The 24,923-nt window shown below is 38.2% G+C and overlaps 1 protein-coding gene across 3 annotated transcripts in view; it reads right to left on the bottom strand.

Moving 5' to 3' along the window:
* LOC119780458 (GRAM domain-containing protein 4-like) overlaps positions 1-24,656 on the bottom strand; it is a 30,596-nt gene extending 5,940 nt beyond the window's left edge. For 2 of the 3 annotated variants that reach the window (XM_038280524.1, XM_038280526.1), the window contains exons 1-18: positions 24,445-24,656; positions 19,851-20,079; positions 19,663-19,768; positions 16,465-16,585; positions 16,319-16,386; positions 16,076-16,208; positions 15,933-15,958; positions 15,628-15,719; positions 13,762-13,853; positions 9,853-9,901; positions 9,667-9,738; positions 7,336-7,379; positions 7,129-7,238; positions 5,670-5,824; positions 1,693-1,840; positions 1,081-1,174; positions 853-943; positions 94-162 (exon numbers count right to left, since the gene is read on the bottom strand). In XM_038280524.1, the coding sequence (XP_038136452.1) occupies positions 94-162; positions 853-943; positions 1,081-1,174; positions 1,693-1,840; positions 5,670-5,824; positions 7,129-7,238; positions 7,336-7,379; positions 9,667-9,738; positions 9,853-9,901; positions 13,762-13,853; positions 15,628-15,719; positions 15,933-15,958; positions 16,076-16,208; positions 16,319-16,386; positions 16,465-16,585; positions 19,663-19,768; positions 19,851-20,033 (1,653 nt within the window). In that variant the 5' untranslated portion in view covers positions 20,034-20,079; positions 24,445-24,656. Of the gene's footprint in view, positions 1-93; positions 163-852; positions 944-1,080; positions 1,175-1,692; positions 1,841-5,669; positions 5,825-7,128; positions 7,239-7,335; positions 7,380-9,666; positions 9,739-9,852; positions 9,902-13,761; positions 13,854-15,627; positions 15,720-15,932; positions 15,959-16,075; positions 16,209-16,318; positions 16,387-16,464; positions 16,586-19,662; positions 19,769-19,850; positions 20,080-20,826; positions 21,054-24,444 lie in introns of those variants that run through there. The other variant, XM_038280525.1, reaches the window with a different exon arrangement.
* Between the last annotated feature and the right edge of the window lie 267 nt (positions 24,657-24,923).

Genomic DNA, 24,923 nt, shown 5'->3' with positions numbered 1-24,923 from the left:
GACCCAGCCACCCTTGCAAAGATGCTTTGAGTTTTCAAAACTATTGGAACTCTCAGTTTGGACTGAAATCACACCCAAAACTGCACTCTTTACCTTTTGGGTTGAAGGTGTTGCTATGGAGATACCCATCCCTGAACCGGGCAACACTGACAAAACCTTGTACTGTGTGAGAAAGAGTAGAAAATCAGTCACATATAACAATTTCTCTACTGTAACCTGAAATGTTCTCTAGTCAGTCTTCATATTATACAAATATATACAAATATGGATGCTCAGTATATCTCTTCATCAATCCAGCCAGCCATTATTTTTAGTATAAACGGAAAAGGTATTGTCTGGATTGGTATATTTAACTAAAATGTAAAACTTGTGGTAAATACCTTGGGCATAATTAGGAAACATTTAATTTATCAACCTTGTAAATATCCTTGTTATATTTTATGTAATTTAGGTTCTGTGGATGTTTAGATTTGGGTTTCAGAGGTTCAGAGCAAATAATTGTAATTCTAGTTGCCTGTTGGAATGAAAAAATATGTATTCCGATTACATAAAACAGTAGAAATCACCTGAGGTAAGTTTACATATCTAGCAGAAGCACATCTATATAAATCTTTAGATATCAATAACAATCTATATATAAATAACACACAATAAATGTATTTCCTTGCACACATTAAAAGACCTCAGCTTACAGGGGAAGTAAGTTGTTTATGATTTGATTATTACTCCATAATACATTCATTAATCAAAGATTTAATAAAGCTGCACATAAATAATTGTCTGCAAGTCTTCTAGACAAATGTAAAAGAAGCAACAATTGTTATCTGTGGCAAACCTACAGCAAACACCTACCTTCAGAATTTCAGTGATTTCAGTCAGTTTGATGACTTTGTTCCTTTTTGTGGACCCAGACCTGGAGCTGGAGCTCTCGAAACAGAGGTAGCTATAAATCCAAAGGACACAATTTAAGCTCCTGTCTCAGAAACCTAATTATTCCTTTTAAGAGTCCAGATCAGATGGTCAGATCTTTATTTTTTTGCATAGCTGTGAAAAACATTGAATTGAAGGGAAGGAACATACTTCTCTGTGACATAAAGCACCCCATTACGGATGTAATCTGTTGGTGTCTTCCTGTCTCTATTGATCAGGCAGCAGCGCCAGCCATTCTCACACACTGTGAAACGAAGGAGCAAATACAAACTTTATTAAGGCATATTTATGATTACATGCTCCACTAATGTGCTTTGTGATGGTGAAGATTCTCAGTCATCCCAAAAAAGTTAAAAAACATTCCTCTGAAAGGGACTCTGAAGACCTTGCCTATTCAGCCAGGCCAACAATTACATGTAATGACTTTAAGAGACATAGACAGGTATGGGGCAATGCAGGCTAACAAAAGAAGCCAAACCACCCCCATTCCAAAGGGGTGGACCCTTTCAACTGTTTCAATTTGCATGTTTTCTAAACATAAAGAAGGCTTTGTTGGGCTACTGTATAAAGCCTCGACCTCAAGACTATTTATGACTTTTAAATTAAAAAAAGCTTCCTTGATGAGAGGTGAAACCTCTTCAAACTTCGAATCAGTCCAGTGGATTGTTTTTTAACTGTTGTTTAATGTGCTTTGTGTTGAAAGAATGGTTGTTAAATATTGTATCTAATTCTTTCACTTCCTTTTGCAGTTCATAGTATTACCTGGAAGAGGGCGCTCACTCTCTGGAAGGCTGAAGACCTCATGAAAAGCTCCTCTTTTTGTGCTGTAGTATCGCCCCCCATCATCTTCTCGGCTGCTGCCTAGAGGAGCAGAAGTAGAGACGGTATTGCGACCCCCCGCTGAGGTAACCTGAACAGAAGAATAAAAGGTGTGCAGGGACTGAATTTGCAGGTATTTAATGTTTGAGATGTATATTCTGTAGTTTATTAGGATCACCTCCAGCGATATCTCTTCCATCTGTTAATCACACTAGACGAACTGCAATGTAGATCTCAGACCAATCATTAGTTGCCCACTCTAGTCCAGGAAGAAAAGCGAGGGAAAAGCTACTACTGTGTTTGAATTCCCAACAGAAGATGTTTGCAATTTTGGTTGCTGTGGAAAACAGAGCTATTTCCCAAGCAATAATACCTCAATCTACTCTCTGGACCTAGGGGTTCATGCATCTTCTTCCTTGCTGCTCTACTCTTCTGGCCAACATTGCTAGCGGTGGTACTTTACTGCTGACAACAAACTTCCACCCACCCATACAGCCAAAGCAGGACACTGAAAGCAGCAGCAAACACATTGGAAACCATGTCCTGACTATATAGGTAATAGCTAAGAGTTTCCAGTTGAAGCATGTTGATTCAAGAAATTGCAATAAAGAAGATGTGGCAAACCTCCTTGTAACAGCACTCTAGGATAAAGGTGTGAGATAAAAACATGTTTAAAACCCCTAACTGGCCTTTTTTAGCCTTTGCTCATGATAAAAAAGAAAATTTCTTGGAGTCATTTTAAAGAGGCTGTGTTATGGTCTAGCTCAAATGGCCGCAACAAAAACAGGGAGGACATGGAAACCAGAGATGTTTTTAGCCCTTCAGAGGCATTTATTAAAATGACAGCCAAGGGGATAATGAGTGGCAGCCCCAGATGTGCTCCAAGCATTCGCTACCTCCGCCTGGTCTTCTCTCTGCTTGGTTCTTGCCAACTGATCTGGGACCTCTGGACCCAACTGGACCTGGGACTCGGTTGGGTCCTAGCCTCGGCTGGTCCCCTTAATCAATTCTGTTCTTCTCTCGAGCTACGGCAACCTCTGGAGCCAGTGGTGCTCCGAGCCTAGAAAAAACCTGGCAAAAAAAATGACACCTGGTACCACGGCGACACACCTCATGGGTGGAACTTTGTTCCTTAAATACCATCCAGGTGGCTACGTAATCAGAAGAACCTCCCCCAATCAAGGACCTGCATGGACAAACAATTACCGGCCAGTTGCCTCACAGCAGGGCCGTCAAAGGCTGCTATTCATTTCATTCAAAGAGATCAGGATTGGTAGCGCCCATGTTTCCCTTCCGCTGGTACCCATCTTTTCAGGTCAAGTTAGTTAAACTCAACTGGGAACTGGGCTCACACTGAAGGCTAAGTGGCTGCATTTATGGTGCCACAACAGATCCAAATTAATACAATCAATATGTGCATTCACATGAGCCATTAGTGGTGAGGGTCTGGTTACTAAGGCTGTGTGGATTAACGGGATAGTTCTGTAGGAAGACCGTTTTGCCGGATGCAGCAGCGGTTTCTACACGTTCATTCATTTCACAGACCAAAAGGAAAAGATGGATGCCAGACAGGATAGAGTTTCAGAATACAATCATCCCACCAACTAAACCTAGCTTGACTAATGGAAATAAAACAGCAAAACAGAGACATGATGAGACACATTGGGGGATAAAAAGGAAATATTTTGGAAAAGGATAACAAGTTTTCCCCCTAGAACTTCCAGAAAGAGAGTATTCTCGTGTGAATTTATTTTTTTTCCCTCGAGCGCTGTATCCGCAGCCTACACCACAGCTGGCCGGGCTACCCACTACACCAGCATCAGTGGCACTTCTTAGCACAACAGCCATGGATCAGGACCACAACTTCACCCTAGTCAGTGTGAGTGAGGCATCATCAATTTTCCATTACAACAGAACAGTATCAGTAACAGTAAGTGGGAGTTAGATTTTTTATTGCACTGTGGGCCCTGGACTGGAGTGATATGAGCAAGCATGCAGGTAATAAAAATAGTACCAGTTCAATGTAAACTTTACTAATGGAAAAAAAAAATGCAATTAAGATTGGATGGTCTTAATCTTCTTTATTTCTTCTTCAACCAGTTTCATTGCAATGCCTGTAAAAATCCTATAAAATTCAGTTTTTATACCATCTTTAAACATCTTCCAGAGCTTTGATCAATTCATCCTCTGAACATGGTGAGAGGACAAAGCACCTGCAGACCTACCATGACATTATTGGGCCATATGCCATGATCATGGTTTTGGACATTGAGAACCAGTGTCCACGTTTCATGTTGACATAATGGCCAGAGAAAAAAAAATACAGTTTTGGTGATTAAACAGCTGTGATTATACACACAGACACACTTTTAAGCCAACTGCCTCCACAGGAATTCCCACAGAGGTGTGACTTGCCACCTCCCTCTGTGTTGAGGACAGTGAAAACCACAAAACTCACAGGTATTCTCTCTCTTTCCCATGAAGCTGCCTGAGGGTCCAACATAATGGAGATACAGGCCCAAAAAGGCCCAGATGATGATCAAGTCGTGATGGTGACTTTTCAGAACCAAACTGCTGCAGAAAAGACTTTTTGCAACACATTTCTCTTGAGTTGCGGAACTTATAGAGCCAGACTGGATGACAAAGCATCCTAAGGATGTCTTGTTGTGAGCCACATGGACAAAAGAAAACCCCTGGTTGCTGTGAGCCTACCTGCTGGATGAAAACTCAAGCCTTTCAAATGGACATGGAAAAAGGTTTGCAGGTCTGGCACAATTAGGGACAGAACAAACAATATGTCTTTTGATGATTTGGATCATTTCATGTGTTTACTGATGAATAAAGACAAAGCTAACAGGATAGAATATGCTATGCTATGCTACAGTAATGGCAACAGTAATATGTTTTGAGCTGTTGTTGGAGCTTGGACAAGCTTTATTTCACTAAGGGTTTAAACACTGATATAACTTTAGTGTTTATGTGTTTCTCATATGCTCATTACATTTCCACTACCAATTATGACCAAGAGTCATTTAATGGACTCCTCATGTCTATATGCTGCTAGCTATTTAAAGAGCACAAACAATCAATCAACTAAAGGATTACTCAGAGATGCAGGAATCAAGAGAAATACATTTTGGCCCTGAATTTTGATGAAGGGTTTTTCCCTAAAACATAGTTAAAAGCTCACAAATGCAACAAACAGGGTTGACTCAGTGGGCGCTGGCTACAAATGTTCAAAAGCACTTACATTTTATTTTGTAGAACATTACAGATCTCTCTTGTAAAGAGACATTAAGTGTCCATAGAGTTTCCTATCTAATAAAAGATTAAATGAAAAACATAACATTTTGAAAACCATGTATGAATTCTGTCTATGGTTGTAATGTGGTTTGGGGAGCTTAAACTACTTCTGCAAGTGATTCTAACGGTAAAATCAGTTTCTTTCCAGCAAAAAGGTGGTTGTGCATCTGCAATGTAGAAATGCACATGATAAAGACAATCACTGGGGGCTTTAGAGGAAGTACCTACTGCTGCTGAGTCTATGTGTCTATGCATCTACAACACACACTGACCTCTAAAACAAGACACAGCAGATCCTCCTACCTGTTCACATTCAGACAGCTGAGAGAGAAGAATAAAAACAAACTGAACTTAAAGCAGCTGTGCAGATTGTGCTGGCCTTTCATGCAACAGAGATGACAGGAATATTACATTTCTTTCCTCCTGTGTTAAAAATGATTTTTACTTAAATCCCACAAGGCTGCTGCTCACAGCAGACCAAGTAGGAGGTGCATATCTGAATCTATTACTGACTTTGACTGTATTATCTTGTTGAATTGTCTTTGTAAAGTGCCTTGAGATTGCATATGATGTAAATTGGAACTATATCAATGAAATGAATGGAATCTATGACTGACCCGCCTGCTCATTGTGGTGTTGCTGCGCTCCTTCAGCTGCAGGTCGGTGGGAAGGTTGGTCCAGATGATGAAGGGTGTGTCAAAGCGCTGGCGCAGCTTGGGGCAACTTTTAAAAATGAAGTCAATGATGAAAAACTTGATTCCTGCATAAATTCCTGCAAATAATCCAAATAAAACAAACTCAGCAGCTTAACCAATATCACAGGAAGTAAAATTTATTAATTTGGTCCATTTCATATGAAAATCATAGACCAAAGGGGCTGGGAAGAATTTGACTCAACTAAGAAGGTTTATCGAATGTTTAGAAATCTTTAGAAAAGGTGTATTATTTCTACATCTGATTCTGAACCACATAGTGAATTTGGAAGTGTGTGCAATCATGTTATTAACATGTAATTATTTTGTAGATTCCAATCTTTAATTATGAATATGTTGAAAACTGAGTTAAAGTTGCACAATCAGCTGTGTGAGTTTTCAAAAAATACTTTACTGATCCTAAAGGGGATTATTTTTTCCTTGTGAGGAAAATGTCTAATTTGAAGAGATGGCATCCATCCTACATTGAAAGGCACATCCCTTTCTAGGAATCTGGCCAAATTTATATTGCCCGAAAACTGAGAGCCCAGGGTGCAGCATAGAAGCAGAGTCATACACATGTCTTTGGAGCTTCTCTACTGTTACCCACCAATTACCCCATCCAGAATATGCCCGGTCCTTAGCCAAAACCAAATAGATTAGAAAACAATTCTACAGACATAAATCATGATAACTTAAGTAAAAATTACAAGACTCCACTTGAGAAACAAGTAAAAAACAATAAAATTTGTTTTATGAAACATAAGAGCTCTCACGAAGAGTTTGTTAATAATAAATTCTGGATACAGAATATAACAGATTGACAAATCAGTGGTTGAAATATACAAAACAATTGTTTAAAGGACAAACCCTTAAATCATTACAACAGATAGCAAGAATGTAATTTACCTGCTCACAACTTTTACAACTATCTACAACTAAGACACTACCTAGAGACACATAACAAATGGGGAAATATTTATAGAATCTAAAATATGGAGTTTTTTCATTTAAAATGAAATAAAGTAAACAAATACTTTAATAAACCAACAGGGACATCATCTCAAGATCAGAACTAGCAGTTTTTCAACAGTGTTAACAATGTGTTGTTTCTTTAGGGATTTTAGATATTGTGTAAATCTAAAATGTTTTAGCTCAAATTCGGAAACAAAATGTCTATCTACTTGTCCCAGGAAATGCAATCCTAAACAAATTAGACCTAAGTTTGGACATCGGTACTAAGACGTTAAGAGCGGCCTTTACTATTGCAAACACAGGTCCAACCTGTCACAACTGTCAGATAGCTCAGCATCTTTAGTGTGCACTAGTGTTCAGAGTTTGAGTCTTGTCAGAGAGTCATAGCTGAGTGTGTCTGATAATATACCTATGAGGAAACCCAGCAGCTGGTAAGGCAACAGGCATGAGGAGATGAAGGCCACCCACAATCCCACGTAGAGCTTCTGAGTCAACTCTGGCTGGACCCACATGAACAGACTATGGACACACACACACACATAAACAGTGTATCACACACCCCTGCTTGCAAACTATTACTTCAGGGAAATAACATTTGTACTGGAAAAATACTTACTTCTTTATCTTCTCAAGAATGTTGGCCATCTTTCCAAAAATATTCTGGATGGAGGTTAGGAAAACAACATTTAATCTATTGGACTGTGAGAAGACTGTGACCAAATAACTTGCAGTTTAATGAACGGTGACCAATGAATAAATCTTTTTGTAATCAGCTAAAAGTTTAAGAGGCTGGTTTAAATCTTATTTATCTGACAAATTGTCCTTTTTTCATGTTCAAGAAAAATCTTCTTCCTGCTCCAAGATTACCTGTGGAGTACCACAGGGATCAGTGCTAGGGCCAGTTCTCTTTATAGATTCTCCTAACTGGTAAAATTATTAGACAGTGTGGGATTCATGTCCAGTGTTATGCTAATTATACTCAACTACAGCGTGTAAAATAAGTATTGAAGACGCCATCATTTTTCTCACTTATTACATTTCTAGAGGTGCTATTGAGATGACATTTTCATCAGATGTCAGTAACAATCCATGCAATCCACACATACAAAGATATCAAACCATAGATGTCCAGGAATTTAGTTATGCCATCTGTGGAAAATGTGATATTAATGGCACCTCTAGAAATATATTTACTGAGAAAAATGGTGGCATGTTCAATACTTATTTTACCTGTTGTATATATGACTTTAAATACTGATTAAACTAAACCATTACATAGACTACATGTACAAGCATGTATTGAACACTTAAAAACCTGGATGACTCTTAACTATCTGCTTCTGAATAAAGATGGAACAGAAGTTATTATCTTTGGACCAGAGGTTTTGGGGAAAAAAAGCTGATTAGTCAGATAACAAATGACAAAATCTTGTTGTTATTTCCCATCAGGGCCTGTCAATTAAATCCCATATCAAATAAGTTGCTAGAATTTTCTTCTTTCATCACTGGAATATTGCAAAGAGAAATATCCTGTCCAGAGGTGATGCTGAGAAACTAGTCCAGGCATTTATTACTTCAAGCCTGAACTTTTGTATTTTTTTTACTATCAGGAAGTCCACAAACTGTAATTAAAAGCCTTTGGCTGATCCAAAAAAAAGGAGTTCTGATGAAAATTATAAAGAGAGAACAGATTTATCTTATCATAGCTTCTCTTCATTGGCTTCCAATTTAAAATTCTTCTTCTGACATATAAAGCCTTAGACATCCAAGCTCCATTTCATATCAGAAATCTTATTGTACCTTATGTTCCTAACAGAGCACTTTGCTCTCAATCTGCAGGTTTAATTTCTAAAAGTAGAAAGAAAGGCAGATCTTTTAGTTATCAGGCTCCTCTCCTGTGGAACCAACAACCAGTTTCAGTCCATGAGGCAGACACCCTGTCTACCTTCAAGGGTAGGCTTAAAACTTTCCTTTTTGATAAAAATTATAGTAAGAGTGGCTCTGGTCATCTGGAGCTATCTCTTTTGTTATGCTGCTATAGGCTTTGGCTGCTGGAGGACATAGGGACCACTTTTGATGATTCTGCTTCATTCTATATATTTTGTACCATTCTGCAATAATTTTTAGGTCAACCTCTAACTTAATGCCCTCTCTGCTTTTTTGTATCATAGTAGCTTCGTCTGATCTGTTCCTTGGATTTGACACAATCCCAGAATGAATTATCAGCTGTGCTGCTGCCATAAGCATCTTTGTTTATAGATGTTGGAGTTTGGGCTGTTTTCAGTGTGGTCCTGTGTCTCTTACTGTGACTAACTCTATGTGCTCTCTTTCATCCTCTGACATGGGAGCTGGTTAGGAGCTTGCCTGCCTGGCTGTGTGTGTCTCTGCTTCTGTCTCCTTGAATCCCAGTTGGTCTCGGTAGATGGCCGCTCACACTGAGCCTGGTTCTGCTGGAGGTTTCTTCCTTTTAAAAGTGAGTTTCCTCTCCACTGTTGCTATATAAATGCTCAGTGTGCGGGATCACTTTCGAATCAATTAGTTGATGCTATCAGCTAGTTTTCAACCAGAACAAATCTGGTTAATTTGTCTCTTTAAAGTGCCTTGAAATTACATGTGCTGGTGCCATATAAATAAACTAAATAGAAATGTAATTGAATTATACATCAACTTATTGACATTTAATAATGATGAAGACATCAAGGTTTTTAAACATCTGGTCCAAAACATTCAGCCACAAAGGCAAGCTCTTAATAAAACCTGGTAATTGAGCAAATTGTCTGTTTCAATCATTTAACTAACGATCATGACTTGGTTTTACCCATGATTTAAATGACATGTTAATCAACTATAACGTCCAGTTCTATTTAATATTATTTTAATAATCTTCTGGTCAAATTGCACGACAGTATTAACGATAACATCAATTTGTTGGAGCACCTGCCCTCACCTGAGCTTTTTGGGCAACATCCAGAACAAGCTGGAACTTTTCAGATACAGTCAAGTCTTCTTTTGAAGGTTCCTTGAAAATAAAATAGTTGTAAGCGATTTACCATCCTCAGCAACTAGCATCAACTGATCTCCTGACCCGTCGTTAATCACCCCATGCTTCATAGGGCAAAGGGAGATGCCTCACCAATGGCTCAAACACTTCAGGTACAATGCTCCACTGGATCCTCCAGCCTCTAAGAGAGAAATGCAATGAACAATTATACAGGAAACCCTTTCAAGATTGTTCTGATTAAACGATACTGATGAAATAACATTCTAAAGGATTCATGTAATAAATGTTTAAAAAGTCATTTATCAATTACAAAAAATTTAAACAACAAACAAATGAAAACAAAAATGGCCAGGAATACACTCTTCAGATAATGCACCTAAGTGTAATATTAGACATAAGATAACTTGAATAAAAAAACACTTTTCAAGAGATGGTTTTATTTAATTAAGTAAAGGATCTCTCAAATCAGCCCCACGTTACATGATGGTCCTGCTTGTTAAATCAGGAAATAATTCCATTTCAATGCAATTTAGTTGATTTATTTAGCACCAATTCACACCACATGTCATCTCACTTTACAGAGACAATGCCAGGAAATACAGATAGTGTAGAGTGGATGTAGCTTTGACCAATCAGATGCCTCCTGTCTGCGGCACTGTCTGTGGTCACCTACAAGCTGATGCACCAGAGTGTCTGCGGAAGGGTTAACTGCGAAACACATGCAGATAACCTGCTTTCTGAGTACAAATCAACCTTATAGCAACATAGCAATCCCCCAGCAGTCCTTGAGTAGTCAGTATGCAAGGACAGCTGGGTGACATTATGCAGATTTTTTTTTCCCTAAATCCCTGTCCAACCCGTCCATGTTTGTCAGCAATTTTCCCTGCCCAGTGATACACCAACTGAGAAGCCAACTCTGATGATTGGCAGCTCTATAGTCAGAAACGGGGCATTAGAGACACCAGGGACCATACCCTTATGTCTGATAGGGGCCAGAAAGGGCAACATAGATTTTTACGTTTGCTTTGGTGAGACAATTTGCAAATAACCGTCTCCTTGATCTGACCAATGACATGTTTAGCAGCATGTTGTCATTCAAACACTGGTTGTCAAGGTGGCGTCCTGAAAATGATTTGGGGTTGGCAGAGATGGCAAAAGTACTCACTTTCCGTACTTGAGTAAAAGTACAGATACTTGTGTTAAAAAATACTCTGGTAAAAGTGGAAGTACTGATTAAACTTCTTTACTCAAGTAAAAGTAACAAAGTACAGACTTGTAAATTTACTTAAAGTATAAAAGTAAAAGTAGAAACCACTTTTTTCATGCCATTGCCTACATTTTAAATGGATGACTGCCAATAGGACTAGATCTCCGTTGTGTGGTTATTTTCAATCATCTCGTCGTCCATACTACTATGCTAACGCCACCACCACCAAGCTGCAATGATTTGCCGCCAATGAATACCGCCGAATCTGTCGATTCATCTTGTAGTGGTGCGTCAAATGCAATGTAGATTCCCATCCAATTAGATTGAATTTGGTATTGATGACGTGAAAAATAATAACGGTAACTCCATTGAAATGATTCAAAACTAAAGTAACGAGCCAGTTTTTAAAAATGTAAGGTGTAGAAAGTACAGATATTTGTGTAAAAATGTAAGGAGTAGAAGTAAAAAGTCGCCATAAAAATAAGTAGTAAAGTAAAGTAAAAATATCAGAAAAATATACTTGAGTAAAGTAACGAAGTATTTGTACTTCGTTACTTCCCATCTCTGGGGCTTGGGCATGCTTTGGTGGCGCAATGATTAGCAAACACGACCCATGTACGGAGGCATTATGATGTGGGCTACAATGATCATCAGCTGATTTTCGGGGGGAAAACCTGGTGTGATTTTGAGATGGTGTCCATCTCACTTCCGCTGTTGCAGCTTGTCTTTCCAGGATTCAGGAGATATGTTTTAGTGATGCAAACCTCTCTAAACTTTCTTTACTGTTACCAACCCATTACCCCATTCAGACCATCTATATTGGCCAAAATCCAACAAATGACAGGGGAAAAAAAGGCTAACGGAGTCATTTATGATAATCTGATTAAAATTAACTGGACTCTAATTGAAAAATCGGTTAAAACAAATAAATGTGGTTTATTAAGATCTGATAATGATGATCTCTCACTTTAAACTATTTGTTGGTTAATGGTTTGATTTGTACAAAAAATTATTTATGTTGTTTTACAGAAACCTGGAAGCAACAAGAGGATCTTGTTAGTTGAAATGAGGCAACTCCATACAGCAATTTAAAATTTCACATTCACAGTGTTGAGATAGAATGTGGGTGAGGTAACAGGAGCGACTCCTCTCTGACATCACACCCCTGTGACTGAGTTTATTGAAGGAGCCGGCTCCTATTCAACATCCTGTTGCCCATGGCCAAAGGCTACGATAGGGCTAGACACACCTGTTCTATGTTGAAAGCTATATTTAGTAGCAACCAAATTCCTCTGATGAAGTCTGTGATTGCTGTGGCAGGGTGGGACCATGGAGATGTATAAAATGCTTTTTTAACAGTTATTCTGGGCAGACTTCCTGTCCAAGCAAGCCTGATGCCATTTTATCCGTGACCCCATCTGGTCTAAATAAAATTCTAATTCTGTTAAATCTGCCGTCATATTTTATAGTCATTTAATACATACACATTGTAAAGTGTTACTTAAAGTGTTTGTTCCCAGTTATGTCTTCTCAGGAAAGAATCGGGAGAGAACGCTTAAAGGTTTTAACACCCAGCTTTCCTTTACAAATGCTTTTATGTTTCTTTTGTATGCCTGCTTCCCTCTCCTTGAACCATCGACTCAGCCTCGGCAGCAAGCCGCTCACACTGAGCTGGTTCTGCGGGAGATTTCTTCCTCTTAAAAGGGAGTTTTTCCCTCTCCACTGTCTTTGCATGCATGGTTGGTGCGAGGCATTGCTGTGGAGTTTACGTCAAAAAGCAAGAAAATATCTAGTGTCTCTACATTCTCATCCAGGAAGAGCGTGACCTGCAAGTCAATGACTTGATGCATTCAGCTGCTTTTTTTTTTTTCTTAGATAGAGAACTTTTAACCAACCAGAAAGAACGATCTGATTGAATTCTCTTTGGATGGTGCCTTGAGATGACATGTGATGTGAACTGGTGCTACATAAATTAACTTGCAGCGAAATTGACTGGGAATGCCAGTCAGCAGTGGTCAAATTCTAAGGTGTGGAAAAAGAAGGATGCCGTAAAAAACTCAACCACAGGCAGGTAGAGCAACAATACATTCGGCAAAAACGTTCCAACACGACAATGAACTAAAACACAAGGTCAGGTGGACTCATTATAGGATACAGCAGATGAAACTGAAGGTTCTAGAGAGACTACATTAGTCCTCAGTCTTGGGCGGTCTCAAACATGCAGCCAATAAATTTACAGGTAGTACATGTGGAGTGACCACAAAGACTCCAGGCCTTTATTGATGTTTTTATGAGATATATATTTTTTAATCCATCCATCCATTTTCTGTCACGCTTAATCCCAGTTGGGGTTAGGAGGGGTAACCAGTCCATCGCAGGGCAACACAGAGATACACAGGGCAAAAAAACATTCCCGCCACACTCACACCTAGAATTTAGAGAAGCCAATTAACCCAACAGTCATGTTTTCGGACTGTGGAAGGAAGCCGGAGTACCTGAAGACAACCCACGCATGGGAGAACATGCAAACTCCATGCAGAAAGACCCTGGGCAGTTCTACGCACTCTTCCACTGAGCATTTTTTAATATTACCTAAAAAAGTAACCTGACTATTTAAAGTTATGAGCACAACTATAATTGTACTGTGCTATGTTAAAGTTATACAATGACAAAGTTTTAATGCAATCTTTTAAATAACACAACGTTTCTATTGGAGTTCATTTGACTTCTTTTGAAGAAAAGTTCTGCTCTAAATAAGAATTTGGTATTACGTTTAACACCTAGTCGCTCCCCCACAGTCAGCCTTTAAACAGGAGATGTGTTGGAAAACTCACCTGGAAATCAGATAATTCAATGAAAGACGGACTATTGCGAGGAACAGAAACATGGGGATGGCCCAGCCATGCCATGCTGCATACATGTACACCTGTTAAAACAACAAGTGAAAAAAGAGCAACAAAATAAATTTAAAATTCAATGGTAAGTTTTGATATTTAGAATGGGCCTCAGGATGCCTGACATGGTCATTGGGGGCTTTGTGAGGCTTGCCATAATCTTTTGGATGAATAGCCACCTTAAATCTGGAGAGGAACTCATAACAAGAGCCAATTAGTTTTCAGAAGTTGTTTAACCAATATAATAAAATCAACACAAATCAATAAAGGAATTTGAATAGCTATCCTTCTCTTTATCAAATTGCTAACCAGTTCACTATAAATATGTTATTGTATGTTTCAAAGGTATAGAGACTGATGTTATTCCAGTATTTGAATATAATCTCAACGGTGACCCCTGCTGTCACTGAGGGAGAACAACTGATCTCATTTGATACAACAGAAATTTAACAAAAGGTTGCATAAGTTTATTTTGTTTGCAAGTAGAGAAGAATTTTTACTTGATGATACAAAATATGTTTTATTTGTGTACAACTTGTTCTATTTGTTTTTAATATTTTAGCAGAAAATATTAAAAACAAATAGAATGGATGGAAATGAAGGTGTCTGGAGCACCTTTGCTAAATGTTTATCTTGCCTTCATGGTTAGTGAAGAACTTAAAGTTAAACTGATTTTGCTTAACTTCTTGCCACTTGCCAAAAACATCTGGACCAGTGGAGTTCACAAGTTAAGAAAATAAGACAAGATAAAAGCAATATACATTAATCAAGGAACATGCACATAAAGAAAGTAGACATTGTGGAATAGATAGGTTTTGGGTTTAGATTTGAACAACAACAGAAAGTGGCAGCATAGCGAATGTCTAGAGGAAGAGATTTCCAGAGTTTGGGAGCAGAGAAGGAAAAAGCTCAATTTTCCAAGGAGCTGAGTGAGAAAAGGAACAGTACAGAGGGTGAAAGAGAAAGATCTAAGGATATAGTAGAGATATGGAGGAGATCTAAATGGTAGGAGACATCAAGTCAATAAAATTCAATCTATACTGGAGAATTGGGTTCTGAATTTAACAGGAAGTCAATGGAGCTGCTGTGAAACTGGAGTGATGTGATGAAAAGAGGGGGTTTTGGTGAAAATGTAAATGCTAAATTCTGGACTACTTGGAACTCATGGAGGGATTTTTGAAATAAAGAAATGTGTGAGCATAAGGCACAGGTGGGCCCTCAACTAAAGTGACCACCAAAACCAAACGTATGGATGCAAAGATGTGACACAGATCCATAATCGAAAAAAAAACTACATATAAAGACAAGACAAAGAACAAAAGAAAAGAAAGGCAGTACAGTAGCCATAGTTGAGGATAAGCAGACAAGTATTGCTTAATTTACAAAACAGGCAGTTTTGCCTTTTACTAATAAAGCGTTAACGAAAAATTAGACACTTCTGTACATGCTTAAATTATTTAATCTGATCGAACTCTTGGTACATGTATACATTCGCCATAATCGGATTGTTTCTTTTAGTGTCCATGTAATGTTGTATGCATGTAAACGTAGCTTATGATACTGTATGTTAAACAGTATTAATGGGGGATTATTGGCATCTTTTCATCAATTCACACCTGCTCATATATTTTTATGTAATGTAGTATGAGTGTATAATTTTACAAACAATATTTACTGAAAACTGTTTCATAGCCAAAGGAAACACCCCTAAATTCATAGATTAACTGTCTGGTCACTGCTGTTATTATTTACTGTAGCAGGTTTGAGGGGTGGAGAAAAATGATTCTTGTCTGTGTGTGAACTTACAATGAAGGCAATGGCAGAGGTATACACAGAATACCAGCTGGATAAAGCAGACAGATTCCTCATGAAGTTAGTCACGGGTCTGAAACCTCGTTCTAAGAACACAAAGTAAGAGGAAACAGTATATTAGACTCATTTGTAATGTTGTTGCTTTTAATAACAACATAATGTTTACCATAGAATCCAGTAAATAAAGTTATCAAAAATATGCCAAATCTATTATGTCTAAGGTCCCACAGGGATCCATTATTGGAACTCTTAGTCATCTAGTATGGGACTCCAGACAGGAAAGCGAGAGAAATACTTACTAAGACGTCTCATGTTTTCAGTCAGCCTGGGGATCAAATACAATGGATGTTGGTTTGGATTTTAAATAAACGAAACATCTATTAGAATCAAACAGCACTAAATTGTCCTGCGACAGTCTAGTATTTTTTTTTTTTTTTTTTACCTCCTGCCACTAAGTGGCTCATCTGGCTCAACAGTTATCTCTTCTGGTTGGAAGCGGAAGTCTTCGATATAACATCCAAATCGATCGTAAAACCATCTCAGGAAAGTGTTGGATAGGGTTTCTTTCTGTTTGTCTTAGAAAAGGAGAGGCTTCATTAAATCAAAGAAAATGGATAGTGACCGCTACCTTTTCCAAACCTGAACAACTTGAAAAATAAAAAATAAAACGAGTTGGCTCTCTAACCTGTGCTGCTGCTTACAGAAGGTTGAGGAGATGGAGGTTTGGAGGTTTGAGAAGGTGAATCCTCAAGTCTGTGAGAACACATATATATAATGTCAGTCAAGAAAAGTAAAAATGAATCCGTTTAGAAAATGATCTTAAACACCTACCCTGATTTTATGGCATCATTGACCTTCTGTTCCAACTCAATTCGCCTGCATCGCTCCTTCTCCAGTTCCTGTTTAAGTGAATCTATGTGGGACTCATCCCTCAGCTTCCGCAACTCTTCCTCTGAAAGAGTAAAGATCGGGACAATAAAGAACTACTCCTGAACAACTTGTTTCTTTCCAAAATGTCTTTTAGCTGATAAGCAACATCAAGTGTAATTGATACAACAATCAAAAGTGAAAAGGCCATGAGGTGGATGAATTTGAACAGGGATGTACTGAAAAGTAATCAGTTTACAAGAACCAGTAAACTGAAATTTTAAGTTGAAAAAAATGAGTCAGAACATAACATAGCACCTTGTAGAGGCACCTTTATCAGATATAACTCCTAGAAGGTTATAACTATACAGTATTATGGGTGTCCCAATTGAGCGGCTACATCCTTAAACTAAATCAATCTGGAAAACAAATACAACAGCTTTGGATGAATCCTTACTATTTGCTCAATTTGTTTTTTTTGTTTGTTTTTGTTAATTTACTGCAGCAGTTGCCACAATACTACTGCAGCAGTTCCCCAACATTTGGAGGGAAACGACCCTCTGGGAGCTTCCAGATTTTGCAGCCGCTCAGCTCCATGCCATATCCGGAAGTCCAACTCACTGAGCTTTTTAAGTCATCTGCTTTGATGCCGCTATCACTGCACATGATGGCAGAAGAGATCTCACTCTGACAACAGACTGGTAGAAGATATGTAGCATCTAAATATGCAAACATGAGCATTTTGATATTATCTTAATGAGTTATGTGTTTAACTTCCACCCACCGGTTTAACCCAGAAGTAGGTTCAATATTCTCAGCCACAATTGCCAGAGCCTTCCATTAGTGCTGCCCAAGCTTGACCGAACCGATATGACCTGCACCGACTAGTGGGACATGATAGGGCATATAGGATACTCTGGATTGATCCCTCAGATTGGCCCAATGTTGAATTATTTGTCTGCAACATTTGAAGCATCCTTATGAGGATTTAGTGGTTTAAGACAGCATTCGCTGTGGCGCTTTGACATAATCAGTCTAATATTAAAGCCTTCAGAGTACACATCCCCCAAAGTGAGATGCAGCCATTATTGCTCTCCTGCATTCAAGTTATATGGAAGATTTTTTTTATTTAAAGTTGTCAGTTCTTGTTGTTTGGCATAAATTGATTTCTTAAATTCCATCCTAAGTAGCAATAAATGTGTTCTAAGTTTGTCAACCTACAGATATATCTGTTATCAGTCATCCAGCCAAAATCGAATGATTAAAAACACTGCAAAGTATCTAAAATTAAAATATCAAAAGTCATGAAAAAAAAAAACTGATCTCTCTGCTCTGAAATACTGGGGGTGTGTCCACAGGAATCACTGTAACCACACCCATACAAGAAAACTTTCACATATACTGTGGCAATGGGCTTGCCATAACATGTGGTAAAGTGTGAGAAAAACATTCTATGAATTCCATAAATAGCATGCAGCTTAGTGATGTTATTGTGCTGCACTTTTAACCCATAAAAAAGAATCAAGAAACACAGACCACTACAAACCCAAATTAAATCATAACTTACAACCTCCCCTTTTAGAACAGTACATCTTAAATTTTTATGATACATTTAAAAGAAAATTGAAAAATACCCTTTAGACCTAACCTTTAACCTGTTCAAGATTTTAACAGTACATATTTGTGAAGATATATTTTTTTGTCTGTTTTAAAAAACAAATAACATGAGACTTTTCTATTGATAATATAAAAACCCATTTGTGGATCATGTTTCAACTTAATTCATTGCATTCTGCATTTTATTCTGACAGAATTCTAGGTAATAGCCTCAAACCCACAAGGCTCCATCATCCATTATGTGCTTAATGAAGTCCTGAGGAGCCCGAAGAGCCTCACACTAGTACATCACCATGTCCTATATGTTAATAGCGCAACAAAGAGGAATAAGAGGACAGAGAAAAATAAGAGGCTGGTTTAAAAAGTGTCCAAAGTCCAACACCTGTCAAACAGAAACCCTCATGCTTTATTTGAATCATAGTGAGGAACATTTTTCTGATTTCACCTTAAAAAGTGAAGATTGTATGTACTATTTTTGCTGAACCTAGCAACCTTTTTCCTGTGGTCAGGGTTAAGACTAAGATGTGTGAGTTCAGGTTAGTGTTAGTTATGCACTGATAATGTTAGCATGAGGAGAATGTACAAAAGTGTGTGTCTCACATGCCAATGAGGACTGCACTGTTATAAATAGCTGTTGGTGAATTATGTAAAGGCAGATATTGACAGATTACCCAACATGCAGTTGTGCTGTGGATTTTCTGTGCTTTGATCTGGTCATTGAGGTGACAGAATTTGTACTAAACCATATCTACACAGCTTGAAAAGCTACCTGCCTAAAGTCTCCTTTTTTTGCCAGAAAAATACAGCAGTTGAGGACTACCTGCTAATTATGTGTTTGACGAGGGTTTAAAATGAGACCTTGCAGCCTGATCAGAAATGTTAATTCAGGATCTTGCAATGATTCTCACAGACTTTGGACAGCAGTTCCATTCCAACTTTTGGGGGTGTCTTATACATGCAATGTTGATGCAGAATTTTTATGTGAATGTTTAATTAGTTTTTATATATTTTTACTTACAAAATTTAAAAGGTGAGGCATGCATATGTTTCTAAGTTAGCAGAAATTAAAACAACCCTAGCCCATGTTTCTGCTCGGGTATTGGCTGTTCAGGGGGGTTCTCCTGCTGGGAGATGAACCTCGACCCGGGCATCTACAGGTTTTGGGCCAGGATGGCCTTCCATCTTCATATAAACCCTAAGCAGCTTCCTGTACTACACCATGATACTGCCACTAATTTTATCACTGAAACATCTGGATTTTCTACTGGTCTGTTAAATAATAGTGCTACAAGGGAAACAATAGAAGCAAAATTAGATAAATATTCACAAGTGTATGACTTCTAATGTCAAATGGATCTACTGGAATTCTTTAGAGGTGTCAGATGAATATACATGCCATATAAAGTCCCCCAAAAGCATCATATGATTTTATTTCAAAAGGTTGAAATGTGCTGGTTTGTCAAAAAACCCAATGAAATATTTTTTTTTTTATTAAACAGGTATGAATACTTCTGCATGGCTCATTAAAGTGCAAGGCATACTCACGTAAGAAGTGTTTTTCTAACAAGGCGATTTCTAGGAGACCTTTGACCTCATTTAAATCAGTCTTTGGTTCATCTTGGAGACCAGCAGGAAACGAACCAGAACCAGCCTTGGACACACAGTTAAGAAAGAAGCAATATTAGAGACTGTCTCTAAACCAAAGGCATAGGGGTGTTCACTTTTTACTCCACCTGGATGTCTATCTGTTGCTCTCCCTCAGGTTCCCGTAGTTCTTCAGCTTCTCGCAGAGAGATGCGGGGTTTTATTAGGTCGTCATTGCACTCTGTATCAGAAGTGTTAGGCGACTCGGTAGTGTCAAGGAACTCGTCCCGTCTCTGGCCCCGGAACCGGATTCTGTCAAGACGCTTCCGCATGGTGGCAGACCCCAGATTCAAGTGTCTACAGGAACATGATGAATACCTGAGCAGCCAAAGTAGAAGAGGAGAAGTAGTCAACAAGAAAGCTTCAGTAGGAAGAACATGAAATGCGGTGCATTGATTAAGTGTTTCCCTATCAAGATTTTCTTCCAGAGTTTTTGTTGTTTTTTTTCACAACCAAATGTTAAAAAGCACCAAATATTATGTTTTTCATTAGGGGTAAAGCTGTTCAAAAAACAACCACTGTGTAAATTCTTCAACCTTATAACAGTCTGGACTGTCTATCTCTTATAACAATACCATCTTCCTCTCATATATGGCATTAGCTTTTATTTTTCTTCTATTTTATTGTCTGATTGATGTAAAGCACTGAATTACCCATGTACTAAAGTGTGCAATACAAATAAACTTGCCTTGCTTAGTTTCACTCCAGGTGAAATAGTGTACCTTTGAAAAGTCCTTTACGGTAAAGTACTTTTGTGTTTAAATCATTCTTGAAAACATAGCAGTAGAGAGCTATATATATTTTTTTTTTCACCTTCTTAATATGCCTTCTCCTGGTCTACAAAACACATGTAGACTGGTTGGGCAATTCCCAGGCACCCTCAAGAACCCTGCAAAGAGTGTAGAGCTAGACCACTGTTGCACAGCAGGTCGAAAATCACACTACTTCACCAGAGTCCATCACTGGGTTTGGGGACTGTCGCCACAATAGGCACCGCAAACTTCATGGGTACAGAACATGGCCCACTCAGACTCCCGTCTCCCCCAGAATCTAGGAGATGCTCACCCAGAGGTTGGAGTTGAACAAATCTCCTGGGTTTGGCTTCCTCCACATCGAGAGGAGTCAGCTGAGGTTGCTCGGACCTCTCATCCTCTCTCCTTAGGCACATAACATGGGGAGGGGCCCAGGGGCAACCCAGGACAAGCTGGAAGGACTATGTCTCTTGATTGGCCTGGGAGAGCCTCAAGCTTCCCCCCCGCAGAGATGGAGAAGTTGTCTGGGAAGAGGGAAGTCTGGGAGTTCGACCCCCACTGCCACTCTGGGTCTCTGAGCAAGACCCTTATCCCCACACTGCTCCCAGGGTGCCCCACGATGGCAGCCCACTGCTCCCCAAGGGGATGGGTTAAATGCAGAGGTAAATTTCTCCAATGTGAGGTCAATAAAGTACAATTATTATTATTAACTTGAGTAAGTAATATTTTGTAACATCTTTAAATGTAATGGTAATGAGAAAAGTAATGATACATAAATTGGTATATAACTACACTGAGCTCATTTATACCATGAACTTTGTTAAACACAATTACAGTTCTATTTTGACAAAGCATTTTATTTCTAAAATATAGGTGTTATGTAACTTGCATGAAGCTTGAGTGGATAAACAGCTCAACCTGCAATCAGTTCCATTCTATTTATTATTTGCGAGTGTGTATGTGAGCATTCTATTAACAAAATAATGACATCATATGAAAGGATGAAGTGTTGGACGTCAAGCTGTACCTTGTATTAAGAATTTTGTTAGCACAGCTCTATTTTGTAACACATTGATATCAATGAGACTTAGTTGCTGTTAAATTGAGATTTGAAGTTGATGTGAAGCTATCTCCAGTTTGATATGCTTATTACAATGTTTTCTTTGTTTAATCAGTTTTAACATTAGACTAAAAAATTTTACGTAATTCAAAAACAACTTATTATTCATGCATTAATTCATGAATAAAAGACATCAAGTTGGAACTACAATCTAGAAAGTCTCCATCAACACTTTAATAGGGAGATATTGTCTCTCATACAGGTGGAGGTAAGGAATCCAGCACTTAAAAAGGTTGGAGACCACTATAGTAGACATAAATAATGCTGGCGTTGCCAAGACAGATTCTTTAATACATAAGGTGAATTAATAAATGTGCGCACATTGCATAGCAATACAGACAACAAGATTAACAGTTTATAAAATCCAGTCCAAACATCCAATAAATTGAATGTTGTGACTTTGTCATTTATAAAAGATCTGAAATCCCTCGTAGATAAAGGAGTTCTCAATTTCAATTGCTTTTATGGATTACTCCAGATTGATGGAACAAAAATAATTTATTATTTTTTTTTGGCCCAGTTCGGCTCTGACTCTCGGACCCTGCATGATCTTGAAAATGCAGGTTATACCACTTAAAGGCTTGGAAAGAGAGGCCGACCTTAAGCCAGAGGTTCGTGTTCAAGTAGACACTAAATTTGGAGGAGAAACTTTGTTCCTTTGATCGATCAGGAAGGAGTAAGTGTCTCATCATTTGCCTTCTGGGGTCAACCTGTGCTGAGTTGACTGGGAGGCAAACTGAACAAGCTTCATTCCATTCCAAAATTATGGAACACCTATCAATGGCATAAGGCATGAGGGTGTGGTGAGCCTAAATCACTCTGAGCTGTCCGACAGGTTTAGCTGACTTCATTATTGTTGCCTGGACAAGACCATGCAAAAGTCAAGCATGCAACTCTCTGATGGTATAGCCTCAGATTCTGTGTTATGCATTGGTTCCTTGTCTCTGGGTTTTTGTGCGTGTTTGTGCCTGCCCCTATAATTTATTTATCTTCAGTTTTCCAGGAATGTTTTTTGATGTATTTGTTTTTTTAATTATGGACCTTCACTGTATCTCTGTATCCATTTTTCTTTTTTTTCATTTTAGTTAAAGACTCAGCAGTGTATATATATATATATATATATATATATATATATATATATATATATATATATATATATATATACACATATACATATACATACACATATACATATACATAAACACACACACAAATATATTACGGCTGCAATAAATGATTATTTAGCAAATTAATTCATCTTTCAATATTATTTTTTGATTAATAATCAAATAGCCTAAGATTCTTTACAGAAGAAGACAATATATTTAAACCAGGAGAAAATGTAAGCTTTTCCACTTGAGGAGTTATGAATAAAGCATATTATTGACAGACGAAAATGTCTTAAATGCCTCCTTCCTCACTCACTGCAGACGGTATCCCTATTTTCCTCCAAGCTCGGGACCTCTATCAGAGGCTTGGGAGCTTGAGGGTTCTGCACAGTAATCTTTGCGGTTCCTAGAACTACACTTTTCTGGACTGAGATGTCTGATGTATTTCCAGGGATCTGCTATAACCACTCCTCCAGTTTCTTGGTCACTGAGCCGAGTGTCTTTGAAGAGGTAAGACAATTACACCACCAGGCCCTCTGACCACCATCAGTAGCTACTGCAGGTGAAGAGTCTTGCCAAAAGACACAGCAACACTGAAAGCCGGAGCCGGGCCTTGAACCGACAACCCTTCTGTTGAAAGGTAAACTCCACTGCAACCATCACTATGAAAAAATCTCTTGCTTTTTTAAAGTGTTTAATTAAGCTTTATAAACTAAAGCAACCTCAGCTAGAGCCGCTCTAACGTGCTCCACAGTACTTTGGAGTTTTATGTCTTTAAAGGAATCACTGCAACTAAAATAGGTCTGTTCTTAGCTAGTTATTTATTTACATCATGACATTTTGGTTTTATGGATCAGAAATTAGAGTTGGCTACATAAGCAACATTCAAATCCAAATAGAAGATTTTCTTCAATATCTGCTAAAGAAATTTAACATTAATAGTTTCAAAGCTTTAATTAAAGGGCTTAAATATAATATTGTAGACTCTACTGTAAAAACCTTTATTTGAAATCATTTGGGCATCTTCAGCACCCTGAGGGGGAAAAATAGAAGAATGAAAAAGACAAGATTTGAACATCTGGAAGCACAGAGAATAAAGCGCCTGGAAAACTAAAGTTGTTCTCAGGTTTCCAAACTTAAAAGACAATTCCATCATTTTTTTATTAATTTGTACAACAATTTAAACTACTTTTGTATAATCTTGTATATTTTAGACCTCAGATTTTTTTTTTCTTTTTGATCAATGACCTTACATTTACCATCTTTGTCCTAGTTTGTGCAATTTTACTCCTTTTGTAACAAATAGAACAGAAAAGGTGGCACTTTTGTTACCAAAACCATAACTTACATCTAATCCTATAACTTTAGAGCCAATGTTGCATCTAATTTGATGACATGTACTTGTTGTTACAGATTACATCTTTGCAGCATTTCCTAATCTTGTCTCTAATTCCTGGTCAGTTCCACACATATTTTCATTAAATATCCTTTTCTGTTAACTCTGCATACAACCTGTTGTCATTCACATAGTTCTGATCCCGTCTGGGGCCAGATTACTAAGGAAATTGCCCTTTACCCAAATAATCTATAATCCGAGGGGGATCTGTGACCCAAAGGGAAGCCAACCGGTCCGGAGTTCACAGGATCCCCTGAAAAACCTCCAACACAAACAAAATAATGTTACAACAAGCGGATTCCTTACCGGAAAGCAGGTGATTAAATAATCTTTTCGAGTCTCTTGGGCAGTGAAAGCCCACAGTAAAATAAAAATAAAAAACCTCAGAGCATCGATTGAAAACCTCAGAAGCAGATAACTGTGATGATTCCTGAGACTCGTTCCGGACTTGGAGGTGTCCTCTGCTCACAAACTGGATCTAAATGTGTCTGTAATGTGAACAGAAGCAGGCGGCGCTCTTCTTCTTCTTCTTATGAGATTTTATGGCGGTTGGCAAACTTGTGAAATGTGCATTACCGCCACCAACTGATATGGAGTAAAGCAAGGAAACAGGAAACGATTCACCCCCCCCAAAAAAAAAAAAAAAAAAAAAAAAAATACAATAAAATAACCTGTGTAACTTAAACCCACATAATACTAAATTATACTAAATTACATTTGCCCGTATAATTTTAATTTACTCTAGGTCATCGTACCTCTGCCAGTTTCTGATGGTCCCATTGGTC

The sequence above is a fragment of the Cyprinodon tularosa genome, unplaced genomic scaffold (assembly GCF_016077235.1).
Source record: "Cyprinodon tularosa strain WSP-4 unplaced genomic scaffold, ASM1607723v1 ctg160, whole genome shotgun sequence".
Taxonomy (NCBI): domain Eukaryota; kingdom Metazoa; phylum Chordata; class Actinopteri; order Cyprinodontiformes; family Cyprinodontidae; genus Cyprinodon; species Cyprinodon tularosa.
The sequence above is the reverse complement of the archived record's forward strand: the minus strand, read 5'-3'. Positions and strand labels throughout refer to the sequence as shown.